This window comes from Macaca nemestrina, chromosome 20 (genome assembly GCF_043159975.1).
Source record: "Macaca nemestrina isolate mMacNem1 chromosome 20, mMacNem.hap1, whole genome shotgun sequence".
NCBI lineage: Eukaryota > Metazoa > Chordata > Mammalia > Primates > Cercopithecidae > Macaca > Macaca nemestrina.
In genome coordinates this window covers 51,281,687-51,306,873 of record NC_092144.1, presented here as the reverse complement: position 1 = coordinate 51,306,873, position 25,187 = coordinate 51,281,687, and the positions used below count along the sequence as shown (strand labels likewise).

Below are 25,187 nucleotides of genomic sequence, written 5' to 3'. Positions count from 1 at the left end.
ACTGAGGCAGGAGGATCGCTTGAGTCTGGGAAGTCGAGGCTGCAGTGAGCCATGATGGTGCCAGTGCACTCCAGCTTGGGTGACACAGCAAGACCCTGTCTCAAAAAAATTAAATTAAAATAAAAGTGGAGATTAGCTAGTATTGGAGAGATGGTAAAGACATTCAAGCACTAGTCAGAGACTGTAAGATAACCAGAAACAATGAAAAAGCACTGAAAAGGGAATAGTGTACTTACCATGGCATTCAACATTATTTTTAAAAAGCTTTTTTTTTTTTTTTGAGATGGAGTCTCGCAGTGTCGCTCAGGCTGGAGTGCAAGGGCATGATCTCGGCTCACTGCAACCTCCGCCTCCTGGGTTCAAGCGATTTTTGAGTCGGAGTCTCGCTCTGTTGCCCAGGCTGGAATGCAGTGGTGCAATCTCGGCTCACTGCACCTCCACTTCCCGGGTTCAAGTGATTCTCTTGCCTCAGCCTCCCGAGTTACTGGGATTACAGGTGTGTGCCACCAAGCCTGGCTAATTTTTGTATTTTCAGTAGAGACAGGGTTTCACCATGTTGGCCAGGCTGGTCTTGAACTCCTGACCTCAAGTGATGCTCCCACCTCAGCCTCCTAAAGTGCTGGGATTAAGGGGTGAGCCACCATGCTCAGCCTGTTTTTTAAAAAACTTTGTATTAAAATATGATACACATTAAAAACACACATAGATCTTCAATGTATGACTCTGCGAACTTTCAGAAACTTAGCACACCCATGTCACTAGCACCAGATCAAGAAGCAGAGCACGACCAACCTTCCAGAGGCCCTTAATACCCTTGCCAGGGATAGCCACTACCCTGACTTCTCATACTGTCATTTCATGCTGCATCTCTACAGCACTTTCTTTTTCTTTCTTTTTTTTTTTTTTTAACCTCTCTCTCTCTCTCTCTTTTTTTTTTTAAGAGACAGTGTCTTGCTCTGTTGCCCAGGCTAGTCTCAAACTCCTGGCCTCAAGCAATCCTCCTGCCTCGGCTTTCCAAAATGCTGGGATTACACCACACTTGGCCTCTGTAGCTCTTAAACTTTCTAATGCTTATATTCCATAATTTGGGACATGCCATTCACTGTCTATTATTTGGCCTTTCCTTGGCCTCTGTGTCCCCATTTCAAATATCAACCCCTGCCAACACGCTGTGTCATTTTGCCCAAGTTGCTTTCCCTCTCTGGGCTTCCTTTTACAAAATGGTGTTGGGCTATCAGGCTGAAGGATGATCCCACTGTCCACTTTAGGCCTGAGGGTATGTAATCCATCAGGCCATGCCTTCTCCCACCACTGTGTGTGCTTCAGCCAATAGGCCTTTCGGCCAACAGCTGCTGTTGTCTGGCTTTTTACCTAGGAGCGGAAGAGGCCAGGGTGGCTCCATGCTGGTGGTCTGTTCTGTGTGTATGGTGCAGATGTGTCCATATCATATTCAGAGAGACATGGAGAGGCTTTGCGGACCTCAGGGGCGGAGGCTGAAGCCTGGCATTTCCTGGGCGACATCTGGCTTGTCCACAGTGCAGGACAAACGCTGTGCTTTGCTTATTCTGCCAGTATTTTTGTTCTAGATTTTGAAAAGAGTGGCCAGCAGGAGCTGAGTAGGAGCCAGATAAGACTTCCACTCAGGCAGGCACTCTCTCTAGCCCACCTCCATCCACCCCTACTCCTGTCATTCATTTGTGCTCATTTCTGTGAGCTTCTGAGTTTGTAGCCCAGATTCCAAGGTGGTGGTTTTTCTTATACCTGAAAACCTTTTCTTCCAACAAAGTCTTACTTCATTGGACAAATAAGAGATGCACCTGGCTAGGTGCAGTGGCTTATGCCTGTTATCCCAACATTTTGGGAGGCCAAGGCAGGAGGATCGCTTGAGCCTAGGAGTTCAAGACCAGCCTGGGCAACATAATGATACCCTGTCTCTACAGAAAAATTTAAAAATTAGCCAGGTATGGTGGCGGGCACCTGTAGTCTCAGCTACTCGGGAGGCTGAGGTGGGAGGATTGCTTGAACCTGGGAGGTAGAAGCTGCAGTGAGCTGTGATCATGCCACTGCACTCCAGCTTGGGCAACAGACCAAGATCTTGTCTCAAAAAACAAAAAAAAAAAAAAAAGGAAAAGAAAAGCAAGAGAGATGCACCTCTGTGTGATACAGATGAAGGGTGTAGGACCCAGAACCCGCTTATTTGACCTCCCAGGTGCCCAGTGGGACTATTTTCCTTTTTTTCTATTTTTTTTTTTAGAGATGGGATTTCACCATGTTGGCCAGGTTGATTTTGAACTCCTGACCTTAAGTGATCTACCCACCTCGACCTCCCAAAGTGCTAAGGTTACAGGTGTGAGCCACCATGCCCGGCCACTATTTTCCATTTTACAGACAGGGAAACTGACTCTCAGGAGTGGAAAAGCGCTCTGCAAAGGGGACTTCTCCTGTAGGGAGTTTGGGTGCAGGTGTTGTGTTAGCCCTATCTGATTGATGAGGAAACTGAGGCCAGAGGAGTGGTTTGAAGCTCCCAGCGGTCAGTGCAGGACCACAGGCCACACCCTCATATCCACACCCCAGTCTGCTCCTCCTGTGCCAGCCTGATTGCCATTGCCACACATGTGCCCTCTCTTTGGTTCACAGGTGGGCATTCTCTCTGGCCTCCACTTAACATTCTGGGGTCCCGGACCCTGCCTCTCTCCCCCTCAGATCAAGGCTGAAGACCCCAGTGGCGATTCAGCCCCAGCAGCACCCCTGCCCCCGCAGCCGACCCAGCCTCATTTGCCCCAGGCCCAACTCATGTTGACGGGCAGCCAGCTAGCTGGGGTAAGTACTCAGGGAAGGATGGGGACGAGGGGACAAACCAGCCACCCCTCATCTGTTACAGGGCTAGTGGATGAACTGTTCCACCAAGGCCATAGCCACTCTCTCACGCCTGCCTCTTGCCCTCTTCTGTCCTCCAGGAGGTCTTGTCCCCTTACTTGCTTGGCTTAGGCACTAACCCCTCTCTGCCTTCTCTGCTCCTCTTCAACCCCCTGCTCCGACTCCTGCTGTCCCCGACACCCCACAGCTCACGGCACTGATGCCAGCTCAGCAGCAGCTCCTCCTGCAGCAAGCCCAGGCCCAGCTCCTGGCCGCCGCCGTGCAGCAGTCCAGTGCCGCCGCTGCTGCTAACGCCGCTGCCGCCGCCGCCGCCTCCGCCTCCGCCTCCTCTACTTCCTCCTCCTCCTCCTCCTCTGCCTCCTCCTCGACCTCGCAGCCTCCAGCTTCCTCTGGGGGGGGTGACCTGCCACCACCACAGCCTGCCAGCCAGCCCCCTGGGACCCCACAGCTCACCTTGTCCCAACCCATCCAGCTCACAGCACAGGTAAGGGCAGCCACTGGGGACCAGGCTCCCTGCAGCGAAGGACATGCAGAAACAGTGAGTGTGCGGGAAGGGGCTGACTGGTCCACATGGACTGTTCTGACCACCAGCCACATGCCAGGCAGTTCCTAGCAACCCTAGGAAGCTTTGGGAGATGTTGCTATCCCATCTTACAGTAGGGTAAAGTGAGGCTCACAGAAAGGAATATCCCACATCATAATCCTTCCTCTGGTGGTGTGTTGGGGGCAGTGCTTGCTATGCATCTCGCTGGGAGTTCACAGCCTCCTGGGAGGTTGAGATTGTTGTCCTCAACTTACAGGTAGGGAAACCAGGAGTCACTCCCGTGAATGGTACCATGTGGATACAAAACAAAAGGCTGAGAATAAGAATGAGTGCCCTACCCTCATCGTGTCCCCTGGCTCATCCAACAAGATGCTCTTTCCAAAAAAGGGGCCTGTGATCTATCAGTTAGGAGGTTCTGCATCACCTGCCCGACTCTGGAGCTTTTGCTAGTCCATAGTTAATCATGAATTAGTGGCTGTCTCAGTTTCCTAGGGCTGCCATAACGTAATACCACCAACTGGGTGGCTTAAGACAACAGAAACATTGTCTCCAACCACAAGTCCAAACTCAAAGTGTCGGCAGGGCCATGCTCTCTCTGAAGGCTTCCAGGGAGAATCCATCCTTGACTCTTCTGGCTTCCGATGATGCTATCAATCCTTGGTGTTCCGTAGCTTAGTAGATGGCTGACTCTGATCTCTGCCTCCTCTGTTGTCACATGGCCATCTTCTCTCTGTGCACCTGTCTCTGTATTCAAATTTTTCTTTCTTGTAGGGACACTAGTCATTAGTTTAGGGCCCACTCCGATGACCTCATTTTAACTTGGTTACATCTGCAACCCTATTTCCAAATAAAGTCACATTTACAGGCACCAGGAGTGAAGACTTCCACATATCTTTTTGGGGACACAATTTAACCCCTAACAGTGGCCAATAGAGTTCCCATAAGGACAGCCAGGGGAGCAGAGTGGGAGCTGAGTAGGCTTCCTCTTCCGAAGGGCAGCTGTCTCCAGCCCACTCCTGTCCACCCCTTCCCACGTCACCCATTCATGTTGTCTGTCTGGTTTCCACAAGCCTTAGAGTTGTGGCCACGTTTCAGGGCAGTGAAGGTCCTAGGAAGCCCTACAGCAAAGCCACCTGTTAAACTTCCCTTAGCCTAGCATTTCCCTCAGTGAGTGCTCCACAAAAGGCTTTTCTCTTACTCCATCCAACTGCTTCCACAGAACCCTAGATATAGATGCTGTCCATGCAGGGAGCTGTCCAGCCCTGGTGAGGCTGTTCCCTTGATACGGTTCACCCCAATAATGGCCTGTTCCATTCTTGACCAATGCTTCCATTTGGGACTTTCCTTAAAGCTGAGCTGATACCTGCCTCCTTAGAACTTCCTTCCACTGGGCCTGGTTCTTTGGAGACACTCTGTAAACTGGGCCCACGGCTCCGTGATGGCTCTTGTAGATGTAGCCTTTTTTTTTTTTTAATGAGATGAGGTCTTGTTTTGTTGCCCAGGCTGGAGTGCAGTGGTGTGATTATGGCTCACTGCAGCCTCATCCTCTCTGGGCTCAAGTAATCCTCCCACCTCAGCCTCCTGAGTAGTTGGGACTACAAGTGCATGCCACCACGCCCAACTGATTTTTTTATATATACATATTTTTTTTGTAGAGACAGGGTTTTGCCATGTTGCCCAGGCTGGTCTTAAACTCCTGAGCTCAAGCGATCTGCCCGCCTTGACTTCTCAAAGTGCTGGGATTACAGGCATGAGCCACGGTGCCCGGCCCAAACGTAGCCTTTCAATACCTGACTCTCCAAGTAACAGTAACTTAGTCTGTTGGGTGCCACCTTTGTTCCAAGCACCATGCCAGTGATGGCCTCTTTGCACCCATGAATACTCCCCACAGCTGAGGCTCCAAGGGGCAAAGTGACCTGCCCCAGATTATAATGTGATCAGGAGTGGCAGAGCCGGCCTGGAAGTCCAGGGCTCTAACCACATGATCCGCGGCTGCTGCTTTTAGCTGTCCTTCACGGAACATGGTTTCTAGCCCCTCCCACCCCGGCCACCAGAGACTCCAGCAGCAGGTGTTCCATTTGCCTCGTAGCATAGACACCCCTTTACTGAGCAACGCCAAGGGCTTGGGGCTCTTCACTGGGGCTAGGCTCTTTCACATCTCAGTGGCCCTGCTCTTGTTCTCTCTTTTCTGTGGAAGTCTGCTCCCTTCCTTTACCTGGACAGTTCCTCTTCATCTAAGCCCCAGCCCAGGAGTCCACACCTCTGGGAAGTCATGATGACTTCCCTCCCTCCAGCTGTGCCTGAATCTGTCCGAGGAAATATCAGTTGAAGGAACAAAGACTAGAGGATAGAAGGCAGAACAGGGCAGCCTAGCACAGACCCAGCCAGGCCACCACCTCTGTAAGCAGCAGACGTTCTCGCCTATGCACTCCTAGAGCCACCTCCCCCAGCTCCCCAGGGACCCAGCAGCAGCACGCTGAGCCTCTACCACCTGCCGTCCAGCCCAGGCCCTGATTGTCAAGGTCTCCTTAAACCCCTCCTCCTTTCCTCTCACTCCTCCTTCCCCAGCTCCCCTCAGCTGGGATCTTTCCCTTTCTGTCCTCAACAAGTACGAAGCTGGGCCAAGTTTGTTTTCTGGGAATTCCTTCTCACAAACTGAGTTGCCCTTTGACATCATTTCTACAACGGCACCTCCTATGGGCACCATGCCGGGCCTAGGCTTCAGAGGGACCAGCTCTTCCTGACTTACCTACCCACTGCTCCAGCCTTCCCTGGCTCCTAGGCTTGGATGGCTCTCCCGGTCTGCATCTCATGCCCTCCACCCCCTAGTCCACTTCTCATGCCTGCTAAGCTCTGATCCTGCAGTCATTCCACAAACATTTCCTGGCCTCCTGTGTGTCAGGCCATGGCAGGAAGCTGAAGACTTAGGAGTGAGTCACAGCCATCCTTGCCCCTGAGGGGCTCCCCGTCCTGCAGTAGAGCAAGCACATCAGTGAGCCACTAAGAAATGTTCCACTTGAAAGATACTAAGCAGCCCAGGAAAGAGAGTAAAAACCACTCATAAATGCTGTCCCTTTGAAATGATATAAAGTACCAAGGAAAAGTCCCCCTTCCATCCCTCTGATGTCAGCTTCCAGAGTAATGCTGATTAAACAGTTTGGCAGGATCCTTCCCTGCAATCTCCTAGCTTGTACAGATGAAGGGGCAATTATAATACAGTTTTATAATTTGTCTGTCCATTGCTCAGTGTGACGTCTTCTACCGAGGGGGCTGTGTGGATATTTACCGAATCAATGAGGGATGTTTTGCAGCAGATTTTCAGTCAAGGGTAGGAAAGATACCTCTCCAGGGAAGTATTTCAGAATGTCTGGGGTAAGGGCAGGCATTGATTGAAAACTTATGTTAACAGTTAAAACATCATTTTTTTATTGGAGAGTAGGGGGAAAAAATCCTGTTTTCCTAATAGGACAATGGCAAAGAAAGCTTGACAAAATCTTTTAGGCTGCTAGGACCTAGCGAGTGAAAGTTTCCCAAAGAAACCAACAAAGTGTGATGGGAATGTGGGAAAAGAAATGGGATGTGTGTCTGAGGGAATCAGGACCCACATCTGTCCAGGCTTTCAGGACGAGGTGGGATCTGAACTCAGGGGAATGGGAAAGAGTTTGCTGGGAAGGGGCTTCCAGGCCGTGGGAATGGCAAGTGCAAAGTGAGAAAGCAGGGCAGGCTGCAGCGGCACAAATAGGGATGGATGAACTGGGAGGGAGGAGCCAAAGCCCAAGTCCAGGTGGCTGAAGAAGACTCAGGAATATTTGGCTCAGGTCACTGAAAAGGCCTGGCCTGGAATATCAGGCCCAGCTCCAGGGGTCTGTCTCCCTGTTTCATTATAGGGCAGGCATAATCGGTGTCAGCATTTCCAGATTTGTAGCTATCCTGCCCAGGGAGATAAAACACATCCCCTGGGTTGGGTGGGGTGGCTCAGGCCTGTAATCCCAGCACTCTGGGAGGCCAAGGTGGGCGGATCACTTGAGGTCAGGAGTTCAAGACCAGTCTGGCCAACATGGTAAAACCCTGTCTCTACTAAAAGTACAAAAATTAGCCAGCCATAGTGGCATGCACCTGTAATCCTAGCTACTTGGGTGGCTGAGGCAAGAGAATTGCTTGAACCCAGGAGGTGGAGGCTGCAGTGGGCCAAGATCGTGCCACTGTGCTCCAGCCTGGGCAACAGAGTGAGCCTCTGTCTCAATAAAACAAACAAACAAAAACACGTCCCCTGGCTAGGTTTGAGTCCTTGCCCTCGACCCCAGAGAAGGCAAGTTCAGCCCTATCTGGACGTCGTGACTTGAAGATGGGAAAGTGTAACCCCCGAAAGAGATGGGTTCTGTTGCTTGAGTAAGTTGAAGAAAGGGCAGTGGATACCAGGCCAGCCAAAACTGCCCGCCTGGAGGTGTGTGGCCAGTTCATCCACAGGGCTTTGGAGTACAGGAGCCTGGCCCAGGCATGCCAGTTGCTCCCACTGGTTCTGGGGTTGGGATCTGCTGTTGCCTGTCTGTCCTGGAATTTTAGCATAAGGTAGCATGTGATATAACATGCAGTCCATATGTAGGTATTTTTTTTTCTCCCTGTTGAATCATTCTCCATTTGTGGTGTTCTGCCCTGATCTCCACAACTTCCTGGGTTCCATGTCACAGGGCCAACCTCTGGGGGTCCAGAGAAGAACCCACACTGGAGAATGGCCACCTCCTCGACCCCTACTCCCATCTTTAGAGCTTGCCCTAGTGGAGTGACTGTACTAATCATAGAATGGACTGCAGGGGATAGGAGTAGAAATGAGAGCCCAGTAGGAAGTCCTTGAAGGCATACAGATGGGACATGAGGGTGGCTTGAGCCAGGAGGGTGAGGATGGGTGTCCTGGTTGCTATTTTGTATTGATTGGATAGGTCAAGGATGACTCCTAGGATTTTGGCTTCAGCAGCTGGGTGGTGATGACGTGGTTTCCTGAGTTGGGGAAGACGGGAGGAGTGGGATGTTTTGGAAGGCTGGGGTAGGGAGCCAGCAGTTTCATTTTGGACATGTTAGTGTTTGGAGAGTCTGTTAAACATCCACATGGGGATACTAACTAAGCAGATGCATATTTGAGGCTGAAGCTCAGCAGAGTATCGGGGCAGGAGCTGAAAGTCGTTAGTTGTCTGGAAGAGAATGAACTTGGCCAGGCACAGTGACTTATGCCTATAATGCCAACACTTTAGGAGGCCAAAGCAGGAGGATGGCTTGAGGCGAGTTCGAGACCAGCCTGGGCAACATAGTGAGACCCCATCTCTAAAAAAAAATAAATAAATAACCAGGTGTGGTGATGCATGCCCATAGCCCCCAGGCTACTTGAGAGGGTGAGGCAGGAGGATCGCTTGAGCATGGGAGGTCAAGATGGCAGTGAGCTATGATTGCAACATGACACTCCAGCCTGGGAGACAGAATAAGACTCTGTCTCCAAAAAAAGAAAGAAAAGGAAGGACAGATGGACAGATGGAAGGAAGGAAGGACTCAGCCAGATTGGGTTCCCACTCTCAAGAGCTCACAGTCAAGTGTGGTGACATGAGGTGGGCAATGGTAGCAAATGCTCATTTTGAGGGATATGTTGTAATTTCCAAAATGCTTTCTAGATATTATTACTCAGGCCTCAGAACAACCCAATGAAGCATTAGACATTATTATCCCCATTTTACAGATAAGAAAACTGAGGCCCTGAGAAATGACTCAGTCATAATGACTGCCATTTATGAAGGACCAATTAAGTGAACAGGAATCAGGCTAAACATTCTACACATATTGTCTCAGTTAATTCCTTTAACAGCTCCATGAAGTAAGATTTATTGTGGTGTCACCTGAGGAAACTGAGGCTTAAAGAGGGTAAGGAACTGCCTGAGGTGTGTGAGGGGCAGTCAGGATTCTGGGCTCCAAGGCCCAGGTCTCTGCATAACACCTTGCATTGTGATCCTATACATTTAAGGAGGCTGAGACCTAGAAAGTGGCTTCCCCCAGGCACACAGCAAGAAGCAGGTGACAGGGCCAAGGCTTAAACCCCTGAGTTTCCAAGCTGGAAGGGACCCTTGCACCCCACTAGTCTAATCTTCCCCTAGGTTAGGCGTTTCCTTGTCACTGTTGTTGCCAGGTGAGGATTTTCACCCAGGTGGCTTCCATGGCAGGCACCCCTCCCTTCCCAGGCAGTGCGTCCCACCATCCGACAGACTGAGATTACTCAGAGTGTCAGAAAGCCTGACCTCATTTTAATTTTAAGTTTTATTTTATCTATGCAGTTAATTTTTTTTTTTTAGAGACGAGGTCTTGCTCTATTGCCATCATAACTCACTGCAACCTCGACCTCCTGGCTGAAGCAATCCTCCCACCTCAGCCTCCCGAGTAGCTGAGACTACAGGCATGCACCATCATATCTGGATAAGTTAAAAAAAATTTTTTTTTTGTTTGTGGAGATGGGGTTTCACTATGTTGCCCAGCTGGTCTTGAACTTGGGGCCTCAAGTGATCCTCCCACCTCAGCCTCCCAAAGTACAGACATTATAAGCGTGAGTCACTGCACCTGGCTGAGTTTTAGTTTATTTTTTAATTAGCAAATAATCATTGTATATATTTATGGGGTACAATATGATGTTTTGAGACATGTATACATTGTGGAATGATCAAATCAGGCTAATTAGCATACCTATCACCTCAAATATTTATCATTTCTTCGTGGCGAAAACATTTAAAATACACTTCTTGCCAGACACAGTGGCGCACTGTAATCCCAGCTACTTGGGAGTCTGAAGTGGGAGGATGGCCTGAGCCCAGGAGTTCAAGGCTGCAGTGAGCTATAATCATGTACTGCACTCCAGCCTAGGTGACAGAGCAAGACCCTGTCTCTTAAAAAACAAAAACTAAAACAAAAACTAAAACTCTCTCTTTGATATTTTGAAATATACAGTACATTATTAGCAGCAGTCACTGTGCAATAGAACACAACGGAAACTCCGTGTCCGTTGTCCTCCTTCCCTTTCCCCATCCATCCTCCCCTCCTCATTTTGAACACAATCTATCACGATATAGTTTACATAGTTCCCAGACCCCACTCATTCCTGTTCTCCCCTACTCTGGACTTAACTTGTCCTAGAGAGGGAAGGTCCAGAACTGGTCACAATTTGCCATATCAGGGATGGGAAAGGAATGTCAACTCGTGCACCAACACCATTCCAGTCATGGTGACTGCCAAAGCTTGTGTGGAGGCCCCTAATGGGGGTGCGAGAGGCCACGGGGGATGGGCCGTCTGCCTTGTGCACTGGAGTGAGGTGCAGCACCTGGGCCGTTGCAGCCGGCCGGCTCTGGGGCCCAGCCTCCTCAAGTTCACTGTTGTGGCTTTCTCTTCCCCCCCTAGGTGGAACAGAGCCCAGGTGGGAAAGTGGGCAATTCACCCATGTATCCTGTAATCCACATATCCATCTTTCTGCCCCCATTCATAGCCAAAGTCCCAGCTATGGCAAAGTACTGCCAGTCTGTCCTGAGGTTTCATCTCATTCATTCATTGAAATGTATTGATCACCTATGAGGCTCCTGCACTGGGAGGGTGATCAAAATACAGCAATGAGTAAGAATCGGTACCGTCCCTTCTCAGCTTTCACGGACATGCTAGCTCTTGTGCTAGGCTTCCTTAAAGCTTAGGGACAGAGCAGCTGATCCACGAAATAAGCCAGCCAGGGTCTTTTCTCTGGCCTGTCTCCACTTACTATAACTTCTCCACCATCTGACTCAGACTTAACACGCCCCCAAGTGGCTTCAGATGGCCATGCTGCCGCTAGATTGTAGAGAAATGGCGCCTCCTACCGGCTTACCCCAGTCCTGAGCCAACTTACTGTTCCTGTTCACCCAGAATCTTATCTTCTCTCCTTTCTTCCTTTCTTCCTTTCTTCCTTTCTTCCTTCCTTCCTTCCTTTCTTCCTTTCTTTTTCTTTCTTTCTTTCTTTCTCTCTTTCTCTTTTTCTCTCTTTCTTTTCTTTCTTTTCTTTCTTTTTTTCTTTGTTTTGTTTTGAGACAGGGTCTCGCTGTGTCACCCAGGCTGGAGTGCAGTGGCATGACCATGACTCACTGCAGCCTCGACCTCCCAGGCTCAGGCCATCCTCCCACCTCAGTCTCCCGAGTAGCTGGGAATACAGGCACGTGTCCCCATGCCTGGATTTTTTGTAGAGACCCCGTCATGTTGCCCAGGCTGGTCTGGAACTCCTGGGCTCAAGCAATCCACCTGTCTCAGCCTCCCAAAGTGCTGGGACTACAGGTGTGAGCCACCTTGCCCCACCAGCTTTCTCCCCTTCTTTCATTCCTTTAGTTGGCAAATATTTAGTGAATATCACCATGCCCAAGCGCCTTTCTGGGTGAGGATATAGTGGAGAATGAGGTAGATAAGTTTGTGCCCTCTTGGAGCTGACCCCGCTGTAGTTGGGGATATAGGCAGGAAGCAGGTAATTGCTATGAAGGAAAGAAAAGAGCGTAATAGAGAGTGTTGGAGGAAAAGGAAGACTTCATCAGAGTGTGTGGCCAGAGAGGGCCTCTCTGAGGAGGGGGGCATTTGATGGAGACTTAAATGATGAGGAGGGACCACCTCTGTGTAGATCTAGAAAGGGTATAGCAAAGGTACTGAGGTGGGGACTTCTTTGTGGGTTCAGTAACAGGAAGGAGACCAGTGGGGCTGGATCAGAGTTAGGGAGTTAGAGTCATGTGAGGCAAGGAAGGAGAGACAAGAGGGGGTGCCAGGCCATGCAGGGCCATGGCCTGGAGCTGGATTATACCACAAATGTGATGAAAGTCAGTAGAGACCTTGTGGCTCAATTTATATTTTAGAACAAGGACTTGGAGTCCGTAGACCACCCCTAGAGGAGTCTGTGCATAGAATTCAGAGTCCAAGAACTTGGATGGGAAAAAAAATTACATCTCAATTTTTACTATCTTCTGACCAAACCATAGCATGTCGCTCTATCATGTATGTAGACAACAGACCACAGTACTCAGACTTTGTCACCAAGAGAATGTGCGCAGATTTTCTTATACTTGTTGCAGATCTCTCCAAATACTGTTTTCACTCATGATTACTTTGAAATGACAGTAGTCATCAGATCTATTGCTGGATCTTGTTGCTTAATGTGCTAATAAAGAAACGCATAAATGATTATATGATAATTCGAAATATGTTTGATGACTATATTTTTTAAAATTTTAATTAATTTTTTTGAGACAGAGTCTCACTGTGTTGCTTGAGCTGGAGTGCAGTGGCACAGTCGCAGCTCACTGCAACCTCTGCCTCCTGGGTTCAAGTGATTCTTCATCCTCAGCCTCCCGTGTAGCTGCAACTACAGGTGCCCGCCACCACACCTGGCTAATTTTTTTCTGTACTTTTTGGTAGCAGGGAGTTTCACCATGTTGGCCAGGCTGGTCTCGCACTCCTGACCTCAGGTGATTCACCCGCCTTGGCCTCCCAAAATGCTGGGATTACAGGCATGAGCCACTACACCCAGCCAAATTTTAATTAATTAATTTTTATTTTATTTTATTTTGTTTTTTGGAGACAGGTGTCTCCCTTTGTTGCCTAGGCTGCAGTGCCATGGTATGATCATAGCTTACTGCCACCTCAAACTCCTGGATTCAAAGGATCCTCCCACCTCAGCATCCTGAGTAGCTGGGACCACAGGCACTCACCACCATGCCTGGCTTATTTTCCTTCTCCTCCTCCTTTCCTTCTCCTGCTCCTCCTCCTCCTCCTCCTTCTCCTCCTCCTCTTCCTCCTCCTCCTTCTCCTTCTTCTTTTTTTTTTTTTTTCCTGTAGAGACAGGGTCTTGCCATCTTGCCCAGGCTGGTCTCAAACTCCTGGGCTCAAAAAGATTCTCACATCTAGCCTCCCAAAGTGTTGGGATTATAGGCATGAGCCACTGTGCCCAGCCAGTTTTTATTTTAGATTCAGGGATACATGTGTAGGTATGTCACAAGGGTTATATTGCATGATGCTGAGGTTTGGGGAATAATTGTTCCTGTCACTCAGATAGTGAACATAGTACCCAGTAGGAAGTTTTTCAGCCCTTGCCTTTCTCCCTCCCTTTGGAGTCCCTAGTGATGATGACTATAATTCTATGTGATTGATTTCATTTGAAACTCTATATATCTGGCTGGGCATGGTGGCTCACACCTGTGACCCCAGCACTTTGAGAGGATGAGGTGGGTGGATCATCTGAGGTCAGGAGTTTGAGAACAGCCTGGCCAACATGGTGAAACCCCTTCTCTACTAAAAATACAAAAATTAGGTGGGCATGGGCATGGTGGGCGCACCTGTAATCTCAGCTACTTGGAAGTCTGAGGCAGGAGAATCACTTGAACCCGGGAGGCAGAGGTTGCAGTGAGCCAAGACTGAGCCACTGTACTCCAGCCTGGGTGACAGAGAGACTCCATCTTGTCTCAAAAAAAGAAAGAAAGAAAGAGAGACAGAAGGGAAAGAAAGAAAGAGAGAGAGAGAGAAAAGGCAGGAAAGAAAGAGAGAGAGAGAGAAAGAAAGGAAGGAAGGAAGGAAAGATTCTATATATCTTATGTGTTTTTAATTCTGAGAAAAGGGCAATAGGGTTTTTTATTTTTTTCAGATGCTAAAGAATTCAGGGCACAAAAAAGTTTAGAACTCTATTGTTTTAGACCCCTCTCTGCCTGCCTGGGGGTGAATGGATGGTCTGGGGTAGAAGGATGGTGGTTTGGACCAGGACAGTGACTGTGGACAGGAAGAGATGTAGAGGGAACTGGGAGGACTTGCAGATGGATTGGGTGGATGGGGAGAGGAAGGGAGGTGGAATTAAGGTTGACCTCTAAGTCTCTGGTCTGAGAAACTGGACAGGGATGTGGTTAAATGTTTCCCATCTGAACTTCTCACCATGAGACCTTCTGCAAACTGGGATGCACTTTCCCCATTCTTTCCTCTCTCTGGTGATTCAGAATGAAACCCACAGACACCTCTCTAGGCTTCTGGAGGAAAGGGGAATTTTCACTGAGAGTCATGCTGAGGAGGAACAGGAGTTAACAAATACTTTAATCAGCAAGCTAAGGGTTATAGGAAATCAGAAAAACACTGGTAATAAGACTTGATTTCTGGTCTTATTCATTAGATTCAATTCAGTGGGCATTTAATGGGGGCTTACCAGGTTCCGATATGAGTTAGGGATACAAGAAGAATAAGATATGCCTCTGGTCTGCTAGAATTTCAGTCTAGCAGAGGAAAGGTACACATAGGCAAATGCATTGACTTGGGAGACGTGCAGCACAGGGCAGGTGGGTCTCGTTTTGTGGGGCCAAAAGATTATGCAACTTGGAGTCCCTTTGAAAGAAAAAGACAATGTTTGAAACAAAAATTAGGTATGGGGTCTTGAAAGGGTTCACTGTAAATGGGGGGCCATGAAGCATAAGTGTTGCGCACTTCACAGTTGAGGTGAAGCAGAGGTGGAGGTATTCCTGGGCTGGGGTAGCTGGGAAAGGGAAGGCAGGGTGGACATTGTTTCACAGGATAGAGTGCTAGGACTTCAGAACCCTTAAACTGGATTCTGAGATGATTAGCAGCAAGAGTGAGAGAGGTCAGGAGCACAGGAGTACCCAGTCCACTGCCATACACGGAATAAGCAGAGGCACCCCCAGGGGGTCAGGGAATAGCGTTGAGCCGTCGAAAAGCAGGGATATTGATCAGCAGTGACTGTTTGGGTGTGTGGGGGTGAGACACTGGGATATTTATTTACTCAGACCAGGTACGTGTTTCAAATCCCAGAGGTGTGGATGGACTTACAGTGTGGCCTTCTAGTATGGTTTTCCAGACATCAACTATGCATACCCAAGCAAATATCCAGATATACTCCTTTTTTTTTTTTTTTGACACAAACAGTACCACATCATATCCTCTGTTCTGCCTCTTGAGCTTTCCACTCAACAGGACATCCTGCAGATTGTTCCATATCAGGACACAAATGAGACTCCTCATTCTTGTTGATGACTGTATAGTATTCCACTGTAGAGCTCTACCCTCATTCATCCAACCCGTCCTCTCTTGCTGCATGCCCAGCTAGCTACCTTCTACTGTTTTACCAAAATGCCACTTGCTGCTGGGAACAGCCTTCTAGAGAGGTGCAGCCTTCTAGAGTGAGAATAGATAAATTTCTAGCAGTGGAATGGCTGAGTTGAAGGCTGTGTGCAGTTGTAATTTTGATAGACATTGCCAAATCACCCTCTCACCAGCATGTATAAGAATGTGTGTTTCCCCACACTTCCCAGTGTAGTATTACACGCTATTTTTATATTTGGTGATCTGAGAGGTAAAAATGATATCTCAGTGCAATTGCAGTTGTGTTTATCTTATTGTGAGTGAATCTGAGTGTATTTCCATCCAGAGCTGTTCACATTTATTTCACTGGACACTCTCCAGGCCTGTCTGTCAGCCACATTACTACTGGGTTGTCGGTTTTTTACTTACGGATTCGTAATCACTATTTTTTTCTTCTTCTTTTTTAATTATATAGAGTTATTTGCAAAATCACTCTTTGTATATTAAAGAAATGAGCCCCTTCTGTTGAATTGCTTATATATTTTCCCAATTTGTTCACTTCCTGGCACATCAAATTGGTCTTTGGAATAATAATAGCATTGGGAAGAATTGAGGGGCATGTCCCAACCCCCACAATTTCCCAGAAGGAAAAAAAACTGTAAGTAACACGTTATAGCTTTCAACTCTACATAAAATTTGCCAAGTAAATGATGAAGCATCAGTCTCGGTTCATTAACGTATCTATGTGGAACACCTACTGGGTGCCAGGTGCTGTTCTAGGTGCTGAGGATACAGTGGTGACTGAAACAGTCAAGATCACACTCTCATGGAGCTGACGTCCCAGTGAGAGGGGCATGTCATGAATGAGTAAACGGAATAGCGATGCCTGGAGATGGTGATAAGCCTTGTGAGGGAGATGAAATGGGGTGATAAGGGGAGGCCGGGTCAGGGGCTGGTATAGACTGGGTGGTCAAAGAGGGCACCTCTGAGAGGGTGACTTTGTGTTAGGACCCAGGCATAAGTGTCAGAATTAGAACTGCCCAGTAGAGGGAACAGCATGTGTAAAGGGCCAGAGCAGGAACAGGAACAAGCTTGATGCATTTGAAAAAAACAGAAAAGGGCTGAATGGCTGGAGCACAGCCAGGGAGGGAGAGGGCGGTGGGAGATGAGCAGGGAGACAAGCACAGGCCTCAGTATAAAGGGACTTGTAGGCAGGTGAGGGGTTTTGTTTGCGTTGTTGAGGGCTATGAGAAGCCACTGGACTGTGTGTGTAAGGCGGTTTTGCTTTTTCTTTCAGAAATGTTTAAACGTAAACGTAGAGAGAATTATGTCATGAACCCGATATACTCTTCACCAAGCTCAATAGATATCAACATTTTGCCAGTCCTATTGGCAAATAGGGTTTCATCTAAACTCCTTACTTTTTTTGGTGGGTGGAGGATTGAATTTTTTTTCCTCTCCCTCTCTCCCTACCTCATCCCCCCTTTTTTCTCTTTATTTTACTTTATTTTTTACTTACCACTATACAAACAAGATTTTTTTTTGACATAGGGGGTCTCACTATGTTGCCCAGGCTGGTCTTGAACTCATGGACTCAAGCATTCCTCCTGCCTCAACCACCCAAGGTGCTGGGATTACAGGCACACACCACTGTGCCTGGCCCTGTCTTTAAAAATACTTTTATTAAAATATAATACATATATAAAGGTGCACAAATCATAGGTATACAGCTATGAGCACTCCCATGGAACTGGTACCCAGATCTAGAAACAATGTGGCCAGCCCCCAGAAACCCCCTGGTGTCCCTTTTCAGTCTTTACTCCCCAGACTTCAACCATTAGAATCATACAGGATGTTCTCTGTCATAACTAGCTCTCTCACTGATGATGTTTGGGAAGTCTGTGTTGTGGCACGTAACTGTGACTTGTAGGACTGCTCATTCTTGTTGCCGTAGCTTCCACTGAAACAGTTTCTTTACCCATTCTACTGTTGTGGGCACTTGGGCTATCTTCAAGTCCTGCCTATTTCAAATGGTCCACGTGAACATTGTAGTACATGTCTTGTGGTGAACACATACACATGTATGGTGGGTTACATGCAGGAGTGGAGTTGCTGGGTCATAAGGGTGGTGTATGTTTAGCTTTCTTAGATAGTGTCTATATTAGTTTGCTAGGGCTGCCAAAACAAAGAACCACAAACTGGGTGACTTGAGAGAAATGTATTGTCTCACAGTTCTGGAGGCTGGAAGTCAGAAATCAGGGTGTCAGCAGGGTTATGAGGGAAGGATCTGTCCCTTCTGAGGGCTGTGAGGGAGGGATCTGTTCCAGGCCTCTCTCTTTGGCTTGTAGGTGGCTGTCTTTTCCCTGTGTCTCTTCACATCATCTTCCCTTTATCCATGTCTATGTCCAAATTTGCCCTTTTTATAAGGACACAAGTCATATAGGATTAGAGCCCACCCTAATGACCTCATTTTAACTTGATCATCTGCCAAAGACCCTATCTCCAAATAAGGTTAATCTCTGAGGTTCTGGGGGTTAGGATTCCAACATATCTTTTTGGGGGGTGGCAGGGAGTGGGGGGAGACACTGCAACCTATAACAGTGCTAAAGAGCTTGCGAAAGTGGTTGTACTAATTTACACTGTTTGCTGGAGCATTTTAAAGCTAATTCCAGACATGATATTATTTGCCTTGGGAGTGTTTTTTTGTTTTGTTTTGCTTTTTGTTTTTTTTGTAGACAGAGTCTTGCTCTGTCGCCCAGGCTGGAGTGCAGAGAGGTACAGTGGCATGATCTCGGCTCATTGCAATCTTCGCCTCCAGGTTCAAGCGATTCTCCTGCCTCAGCCTCCCGAGTAGCTGGGACTACAAGTGTGTGCCACCATGCCTGGCTAATTGTTTGTATTTTTAGTAGAGACAGGGTTTCACTGTGTTAGCCAGGATGGTCTTGATCTCCTGACCTCATGATCCGCCTGCCTTCACCTCCCAAATTGCTGGGATTTCAGGCGTGAGCCACTGTGCCCAGCTGGGGATGTTTTTGAAGAAGGAAAGACCTGGTCTGGTTTACAGTTTATTTATTTATTTATTTTTGTCAGCCAGGTTGGAGTGAATAGGCGTGATCTCGGCTCACTGTAACCTATGCCTCCCAGGTTCAAGCAATTCTGCATCAGCCTCCAGAATAGCTGGGACTACAGGCATGTACCACCACACCTGGCTAATTTTGTATTTTTAGTAGAGATGGGATTTTGCCATGTTGGCCAGGCTGGTCTTAAACTCCTGGCCTCAGGTGATCCACCCACCTTGGCCTCCCAAATTGCTGGGATTACAGGCATGAGTCACTGCACCCGGCCTGGCTTACATTTTTAAATAATTCTATTTTTTCTGTGGAAATGTTTAAACAAGGCAAATATTTCATCAAGAAAGGGTGGCTGGGCACGGTGACTCCCAAAGTAATCCCAGCACTTTGGGAGACCGAGGTGGGCGGATCACGAGGTCAGGAGATCGAGACCATCCTGGCTAACAGTTGAAACCCCTAAAAGTCTCTACTAAAAATACAAAAAATTAGCCAGGAGTGGTGGCGGGCACCTGTATCCCAGCTACTCAGGAGGCTGAGGCAGGAGAATGGCATGAACCCGGGAGGCGGAGCTTGCAGTAAGCTGAGATCCGGCCACCGCACTCCAGCCTGAGCGAGACTCCATCTCAAAAAAAAAAAAGAAAGAAAGAAGGGGTAAATAAAGAGTGAGCCCTCCCACAACTGCCCAGTTGGGACTCTCTGGTACCCCATGGTAGAGAGAAGCCTCTGGGTGCCCTTAGCTCAGGGATGCCATTCAAAGATCGAGTGGACCATCCCTCACTGCCCAGTGCCAGATTGCCATGTGGAGCAGCTTCCTGGTTTCAGCCCCTCAGGGTTCAGTTGATGCAGAGAGGATGAAACCCAGCCAGGACTCAGTCTGTCTTTCTGTCCACCCCGCTCCCTGCCAGGACATACAGCAGCTCCTCCAGCTCCAGCAGCTGGTGCTTGTGCCAGGCCACCACCTCCAGCCACCTGCTCAGTTCCTGCTACCGCAGGCCCAGCAGAGCCAGCCAGGTAAGGCCCCCCACCCCAGATGGCCTCCCTGACACCTCCACAGAACTTCCTCACCTTCCTCTCCCCCTCACCCTGTGTATTTCCCCTTGTCCCTCCAGGCCTGCTACCGACACCAAATCTATTCCAGCTACCTCAGCAAACCCAGGGAGCTCTTCTGACCTCCCAGCCCCGGGCCGGGCTTCCCACACAGGTGAGACTGTCCATTGAGTGCACCAGGCCGGGCCAGCAGCAAGGCCTGCTGAAAGCAGGGTAAACGGGGGTGTGGAGCGAGTGAGAGTCTCCTCTCCATTTAACCCAGCCACACTCTGCCAGTGATTTGCTGTGAGACCTCAGGCAAGCCCATCTCCCTGTCTGAGTCAGCCTCTTCCTCTATAGAATGAGGGGAGCTGGCCCAGACGAGTGGTTCTTAACCCTTTCAGGTACATGGGCTCCTTTGAGAATGTGATGAAAGATTTAGATCTGATCCCCATTCCCCCAAAATGCTCATGTGCAAAAACACACAAAATTGTAGGGCGTTGCGAGCCTTTAGGCTACAAATGCCTGGGGCCTCTTCCAGCACTGCGATGGAGGATTCTCTGAAGAAGGCCTTCATTAGGTGATTATTTCACATCCACTTCCCAGACTGGAGACTGAAAACAAGGCCCACAGGTGTCTTTTATTTGGCCATTGTCAACTAAATTCCCAGAAAGCACCAGATTTTCAGTTCCTCTTGATAAACCAGAAAATCTGGCAGGGCCGTACCTGTGTCTATGTGGTGGCTTGGCGCAGTGAGCAGTTGGCCTGACCACTAGCAGGAGCAGAGGCCCCTTAGCGTGCCAGCTCTCCAGACCACCTTGGCACCTGGACCCCAAGGCCTTTCGTTCAGTTTGCTGCCTGAGTTATAGACTTTAATGATCATTTGCACCACCTTTTATGAATTTCAATGTTTTTTTCCACCCATTTTTTATAGCCCTTTAAAAAAATATACGTTAACTATTTCAGAAGGACTGAAAAGATTAGAGACTAGGCCGGGCGTGGTGGCTCACGCCTGTAATCCCAGCACTTTGGGAGGCCGAGGTGGGCGGATCACAAGGTCAGGACATCGAGACCATGGTGAAACCCCGTCTCTACTAAAAAAAAAAATAGAAAAAATTACCCAGGCGCAGGGGCGGGCGCCTGTAGTCCCAGCTACTCGGGAGGCTGAGGCAGGAGAATGGCGTGAACCCGGGAGGCGGAGCTTGCAGTGAGCCGAGATTGCGCCACTGCACTCCAGCCTGGGCGACAGAGCGAGACTCCGTCTCAAAAAAAAAAAAAAAAAAAAAAAAAAAAAAAGATTAGAGACTAATACAGGTCTTAGCTGCAGTTCTGAAATCCCAAACACTCTGAAAGTCAAGTTGTTCTTGCACCATTGGTATGAGAACTCATTTGACTGCAAAACCTGCCCTGCCATGATATAAGGCAGTGTGTGACTTTTCTTTGCCCCTCTTGGTATGGCATTTTTGCTGCTGCAAAACTGTTACTGTATCTGATTATGTAGTAATATCCTTGACCCCAGTGGGGGTGGGGGCTGTGCCACATTATCTATGATATACATCCTATGTTGGCTTTCTTTCTTTCTTTTTTTTTTTTTTTTGAGATGGAGTCTCGCTCTGTTGCCCAGGCTAGAATGCAGTGGCTCAATCTCAGCTCACTGCACCCTCTGCTCCCGGGTTCAAGCAAGCGATTCTCCTGCCTCAGCCTCCTAAGTAGCTGGGATTACAGACATGCGCCACCACACCCAGCTAATTTCTGTATTTTTAGTAGAGATGGGGGTTTCACCATGTTGGCCAGGCTGGTCTCGAACTCCTGACTTCAGGTGATCCACCTGCCTCGGCCTCCTAAAGTGCTGGGATTACAGGCATGAGCCACCGTGCCTGGTTGCCTATGCAGGTTTTCTGAAAACTGAAACAGGCATGGTGGTGCATGCCTATAGTCTCAGCTACTTGTGAGCCTGAGGAAGGAGGATCACTTGAGCCCAAGAGTTTGAGGCCAGCCTGGGCAACATAGTGAGACTGGTCTCTAATACAACAGCAAAACCTGAGAGGGGTGAGAGTGGGTGGATGATGAGAAGTTACTTAATGGGTACAATGTACACTGTTCGGGTGATGGATACACTAAAAGCCTAGGCTTCATCACTACACAATACATTTGTGTAACAAAATTGCACTTGTACCCCTTAACATTTTGTTTTTTGTTTGAAACAGGGTCTTACTCTGTCACCCAGGCTTGGAGTGCAGTGGTGCGATCACAGCTTACTGCAGCCTCAGCCTCCTGGGCTCAAGTGAAGCAGTCCCCAGCCCTCCTGAGTAGCTGGTACTACAGTCACGCCCCACATGCTCGATTAATTTTTTAAAGTTTTGTAGAGATATGGCTGGATGCTTTGGCTCACGCCTGTAATCCCAGCACTTTGGGAGGCCGAGGCGGGCAGATCACAAGGTCAGGAGATCGAGACCATCCTGGCTAACACAGTGAAACCCTGTCTCTACTAAAAATACAAAAAATTGGCCGGGCATGGTGGTGGGCGCCTGTAGTCCCAGCTACTCGGGAAGCTGAGGCAGGAGAATGGCGTCAACCCCAGAGGCGGAGGTTGCAGTGAGCCGAGATCACGCGACTGCACTCCAGCCTGGGTGACAGCGCGAGACTTCGTCTAAAAAAAAAAAAAAAAAATTTGTAGAGACAGGGTTTCGCCATGTTTCCCAGGCTGGTCTCAAATTCCTGTGCCCAAGCGATCCTCCCACTTTGGCTTCCTAAAGTATTGGGATTACAGGTGTGAGCCACTGCACCTGTTGTCCTTAAATTTATACAAAAAAAAAAAGAAAAAAGAAAAAGAAAAAAAAAAAAAAAGGACCGGGCACGGTGGTCACCCCTGTAATCCCAGCACTTTGGGAGGCCAAGGTGGGTGGATCACCTGAGGTCGGGAGTTCAAGACCAGCCTGACCAACATGAAAAAACCCCATCTCTACTAAAAATACAAAATTAGCCGGGTGTGGTGGCGTATGCCTATAATCCCAGCTACTCAGGAGGCTGAGGCAGGAGAATCACTTGAACCCGGGAGGCAGAGGTTGTAGTGAGCCAAGATCGCACCATTGTACTCCAGCCTAGGCAACAAGGGTGAAACTCCGTCTCAGAAAAAAAATAAAAATAAAAATAAAATTAAAACAACAACAACAACAAAAATCTGAAAAATTCCTAAACATCTGGCCCCAGCATTTTGGAGAATAATGGATCAAGGACCTGAGTGACGGACATCCCTGCACCCACCACTTGCTTCAGATCCTTTATTTTTAGGGCAATGAATCATCCCAGATAGAGCTGTTGCTTTTTTGTAAATCTCCCTAATTGCCTCCCAGTCCTTTTTTTTTTTTTATTTTTTTTATTTTATTTGCAATCTACTCATTGCTTAGGACTTAATTTCTTAAGAGCTGTCTTAGATTCACAGCAAAACTGAGTGGTAGATATAGAGATATCCCATCTATCTCTGCCCTTGCACATGCACAGCTTCCCACATATCTATATCCCCAACCAGAGTGGTACAAGTGTAACAGCTGATGAACCTACATTGACACATCACTATTACCCAAAGTTCATAGTTGACATTAGGGTTCACTCTTGGCGTTGTACAGTCCATGGGTCTGCACGACCTACTCATCTTTAACCCGGTTCTCTCAACAGCCCCGTTGGGTAGACAGAACAGCAGTGATTGTTTCCATCCCGCAGAGGGGGAAAGTGAGGCCTGGGCTAAGCAGTGACTTGGTGGCAGGGCCAGTCCTTGATTCCCCGGTTGAGATGAGGATGAACCACTGCCTCCAGCTCCAGGGAAAGAGCCCTGGCTGCTCCTACTGGGAGTTCGCAGGCGTGAAGGGACAGTGCAGAGAGTCCCAGGCAATGAGGAAACCCATGTAGGGCAGCAGAGTCCAACCTTTAAAGGGATTGACAGTACGTGTGGAGGAAGGCGGGGGGAGTCTGCAAGCGGCGGATGGAACGCAGGGGCGAAGAGGGCGGGAGGGGGACTGTGCATCCATCGCTGAGCCCACTCCTGGTCCTCCGCCCTACATCCCACCCACCTGCCCACCCCACCAGGCCGTGACCCGCCCTACGCTGCCCGACCCGCACCTCTCGCACCCGCAGCCCCCCAAATGCTTGGAGCCACCATCCCACCCCGAGGAGCCCAGTGATCTGGAGGAGCTGGAGCAGTTCGCCCGCACCTTCAAGCAACGCCGCATCAAGCTGGGCTTCACGCAGGTCTGGAGCCACCTTGCAGGCTGGGCGGTGGGCGTGGGGGCGTGGTCAGTTGATGAATGCCTCGAGGGGCGTGGCCAGCCGGTGGGCGGAGCGGGCCCAGTGCCGGAAGGCCCCGCCCTGACCTCCGCCCCTTCCACGCCGCACTGGCCCAGGGTGATGTGGGCCTGGCCATGGGCAAGCTCTACGGCAACGACTTCAGCCAGACGACCATTTCCCGCTTCGAGGCCCTCAACCTGAGCTTCAAGAACATGTGCAAACTCAAGCCCCTCCTGGAGAAGTGGCTCAACGACGCAGGTGGGACTAGGCTGGGGCTCCCGCGTAGGGGGCGGGCGGTGGCCGGTGGCCGCGGGAGGCGCCTTCTAATGCTCACGTCTCCCCCGGGGCACAGAGACTATGTCTGTGGACTCAAGCCTGCCCAGCCCCAACCAGCTGAGCAGCCCCAGCCTGGGTTTCGACGGGCTGCCCGGCCGGAGACGCAAGAAGAGGACCAGCATCGAGACAAACGTCCGCTTCGCCTTAGAGAAGAGTTTTCTAGCGGTGAGGCCCTCTCCTGGGTGGCCCTCACCTGAGGGGTGGCGGGCGGTGGGCCCCAGGCTAACAAGCCCTCTGCCTGCAGAACCAGAAGCCTACCTCAGAGGAGATCCTGCTGATCGCCGAGCAGCTGCACATGGAGAAAGAAGTGATCCGCGTCTGGTTCTGCAACCGGCGCCAGAAGGAGAAACGCATCAACCCCTGCAGTGCGGCCCCCATGCTGCCCAGCCCGGGGAAGCCGGCCAGCTACAGCCCCCATATGGTACCAAGAGCCCGCCTGGGGGGTGGGAGACCACAGAACTCCGCAGGCACCTGTGTGAAGCCCACCCTACCTGGTTGTCCACAGAGCCTAGAACAGAGGCAAGGAGAGTCACTCTTGGGGACAGGCCATCACGTAGATGGGCACAGTCACACAGGGGCAGTTTCCAGGGAACTGTGGTTTTACCTGGGGGATACAAGCACCCCTAGATACACACCGACATAGCTAGACACAGAGTTATTACAGTGGCATAGCCACACAGGGAGGGATATATGTCCAAGGACGTGGTCCAGGTTAGAACACACAGGCTCACAGCCACAGGGAGGCAGGGAGAGGCATTTATTGGCCATTCAGGGACATTGTCACACCCATGGGTGTACTCTCAGGTCCATAGCTACACACAGGCCCACTTGATCTCAGACACAGCTGGGACATCCTTTATCCCATCCCTTTATTTCCATTCCTGGAAAGAGCTGTGATGTTCCAGAGAGGAGCCCCCACCCCCAGTGGGGTGAAGGAGGCACTGTCTGAACTGAGTTCT

General features: G+C 49.4%; 1 protein-coding gene across 21 annotated transcripts in view; it reads left to right on the top strand.

Annotated features, from left to right (window-relative positions):
* The window catches only part of LOC105495271 (POU class 2 homeobox 2), a 108,980-nt gene that overhangs the window by 80,093 nt on the left and 3,700 nt on the right, over window positions 1–25,187 (top strand). For 9 of the 21 annotated variants that reach the window (XR_003021313.2, XM_071088181.1, XM_071088180.1 and 6 more), the window contains 8 exons: window positions 2,638–2,820; window positions 3,065–3,361; window positions 19,491–19,596; window positions 19,695–19,786; window positions 23,695–23,856; window positions 24,009–24,150; window positions 24,245–24,393; window positions 24,473–24,649. Coding sequence is in view for 19 of the 21 variants with exons in the window: in XM_071088181.1 (XP_070944282.1) it covers window positions 2,638–2,820; window positions 3,065–3,361; window positions 19,491–19,596; window positions 19,695–19,786; window positions 23,695–23,856; window positions 24,009–24,150; window positions 24,245–24,393; window positions 24,473–24,649 (1,308 nt within the window). In the remaining 2 variants the exon portion in view is untranslated. The remainder of the gene's footprint in view (window positions 1–2,637; window positions 2,821–3,064; window positions 3,362–19,490; window positions 19,597–19,694; window positions 19,787–23,694; window positions 23,857–24,008; window positions 24,151–24,244; window positions 24,394–24,472; window positions 24,650–25,187) is intronic. The other 12 variants (XR_011618023.1, XM_011764596.3, XM_011764593.3 and 9 more) reach the window with 7 other exon arrangements.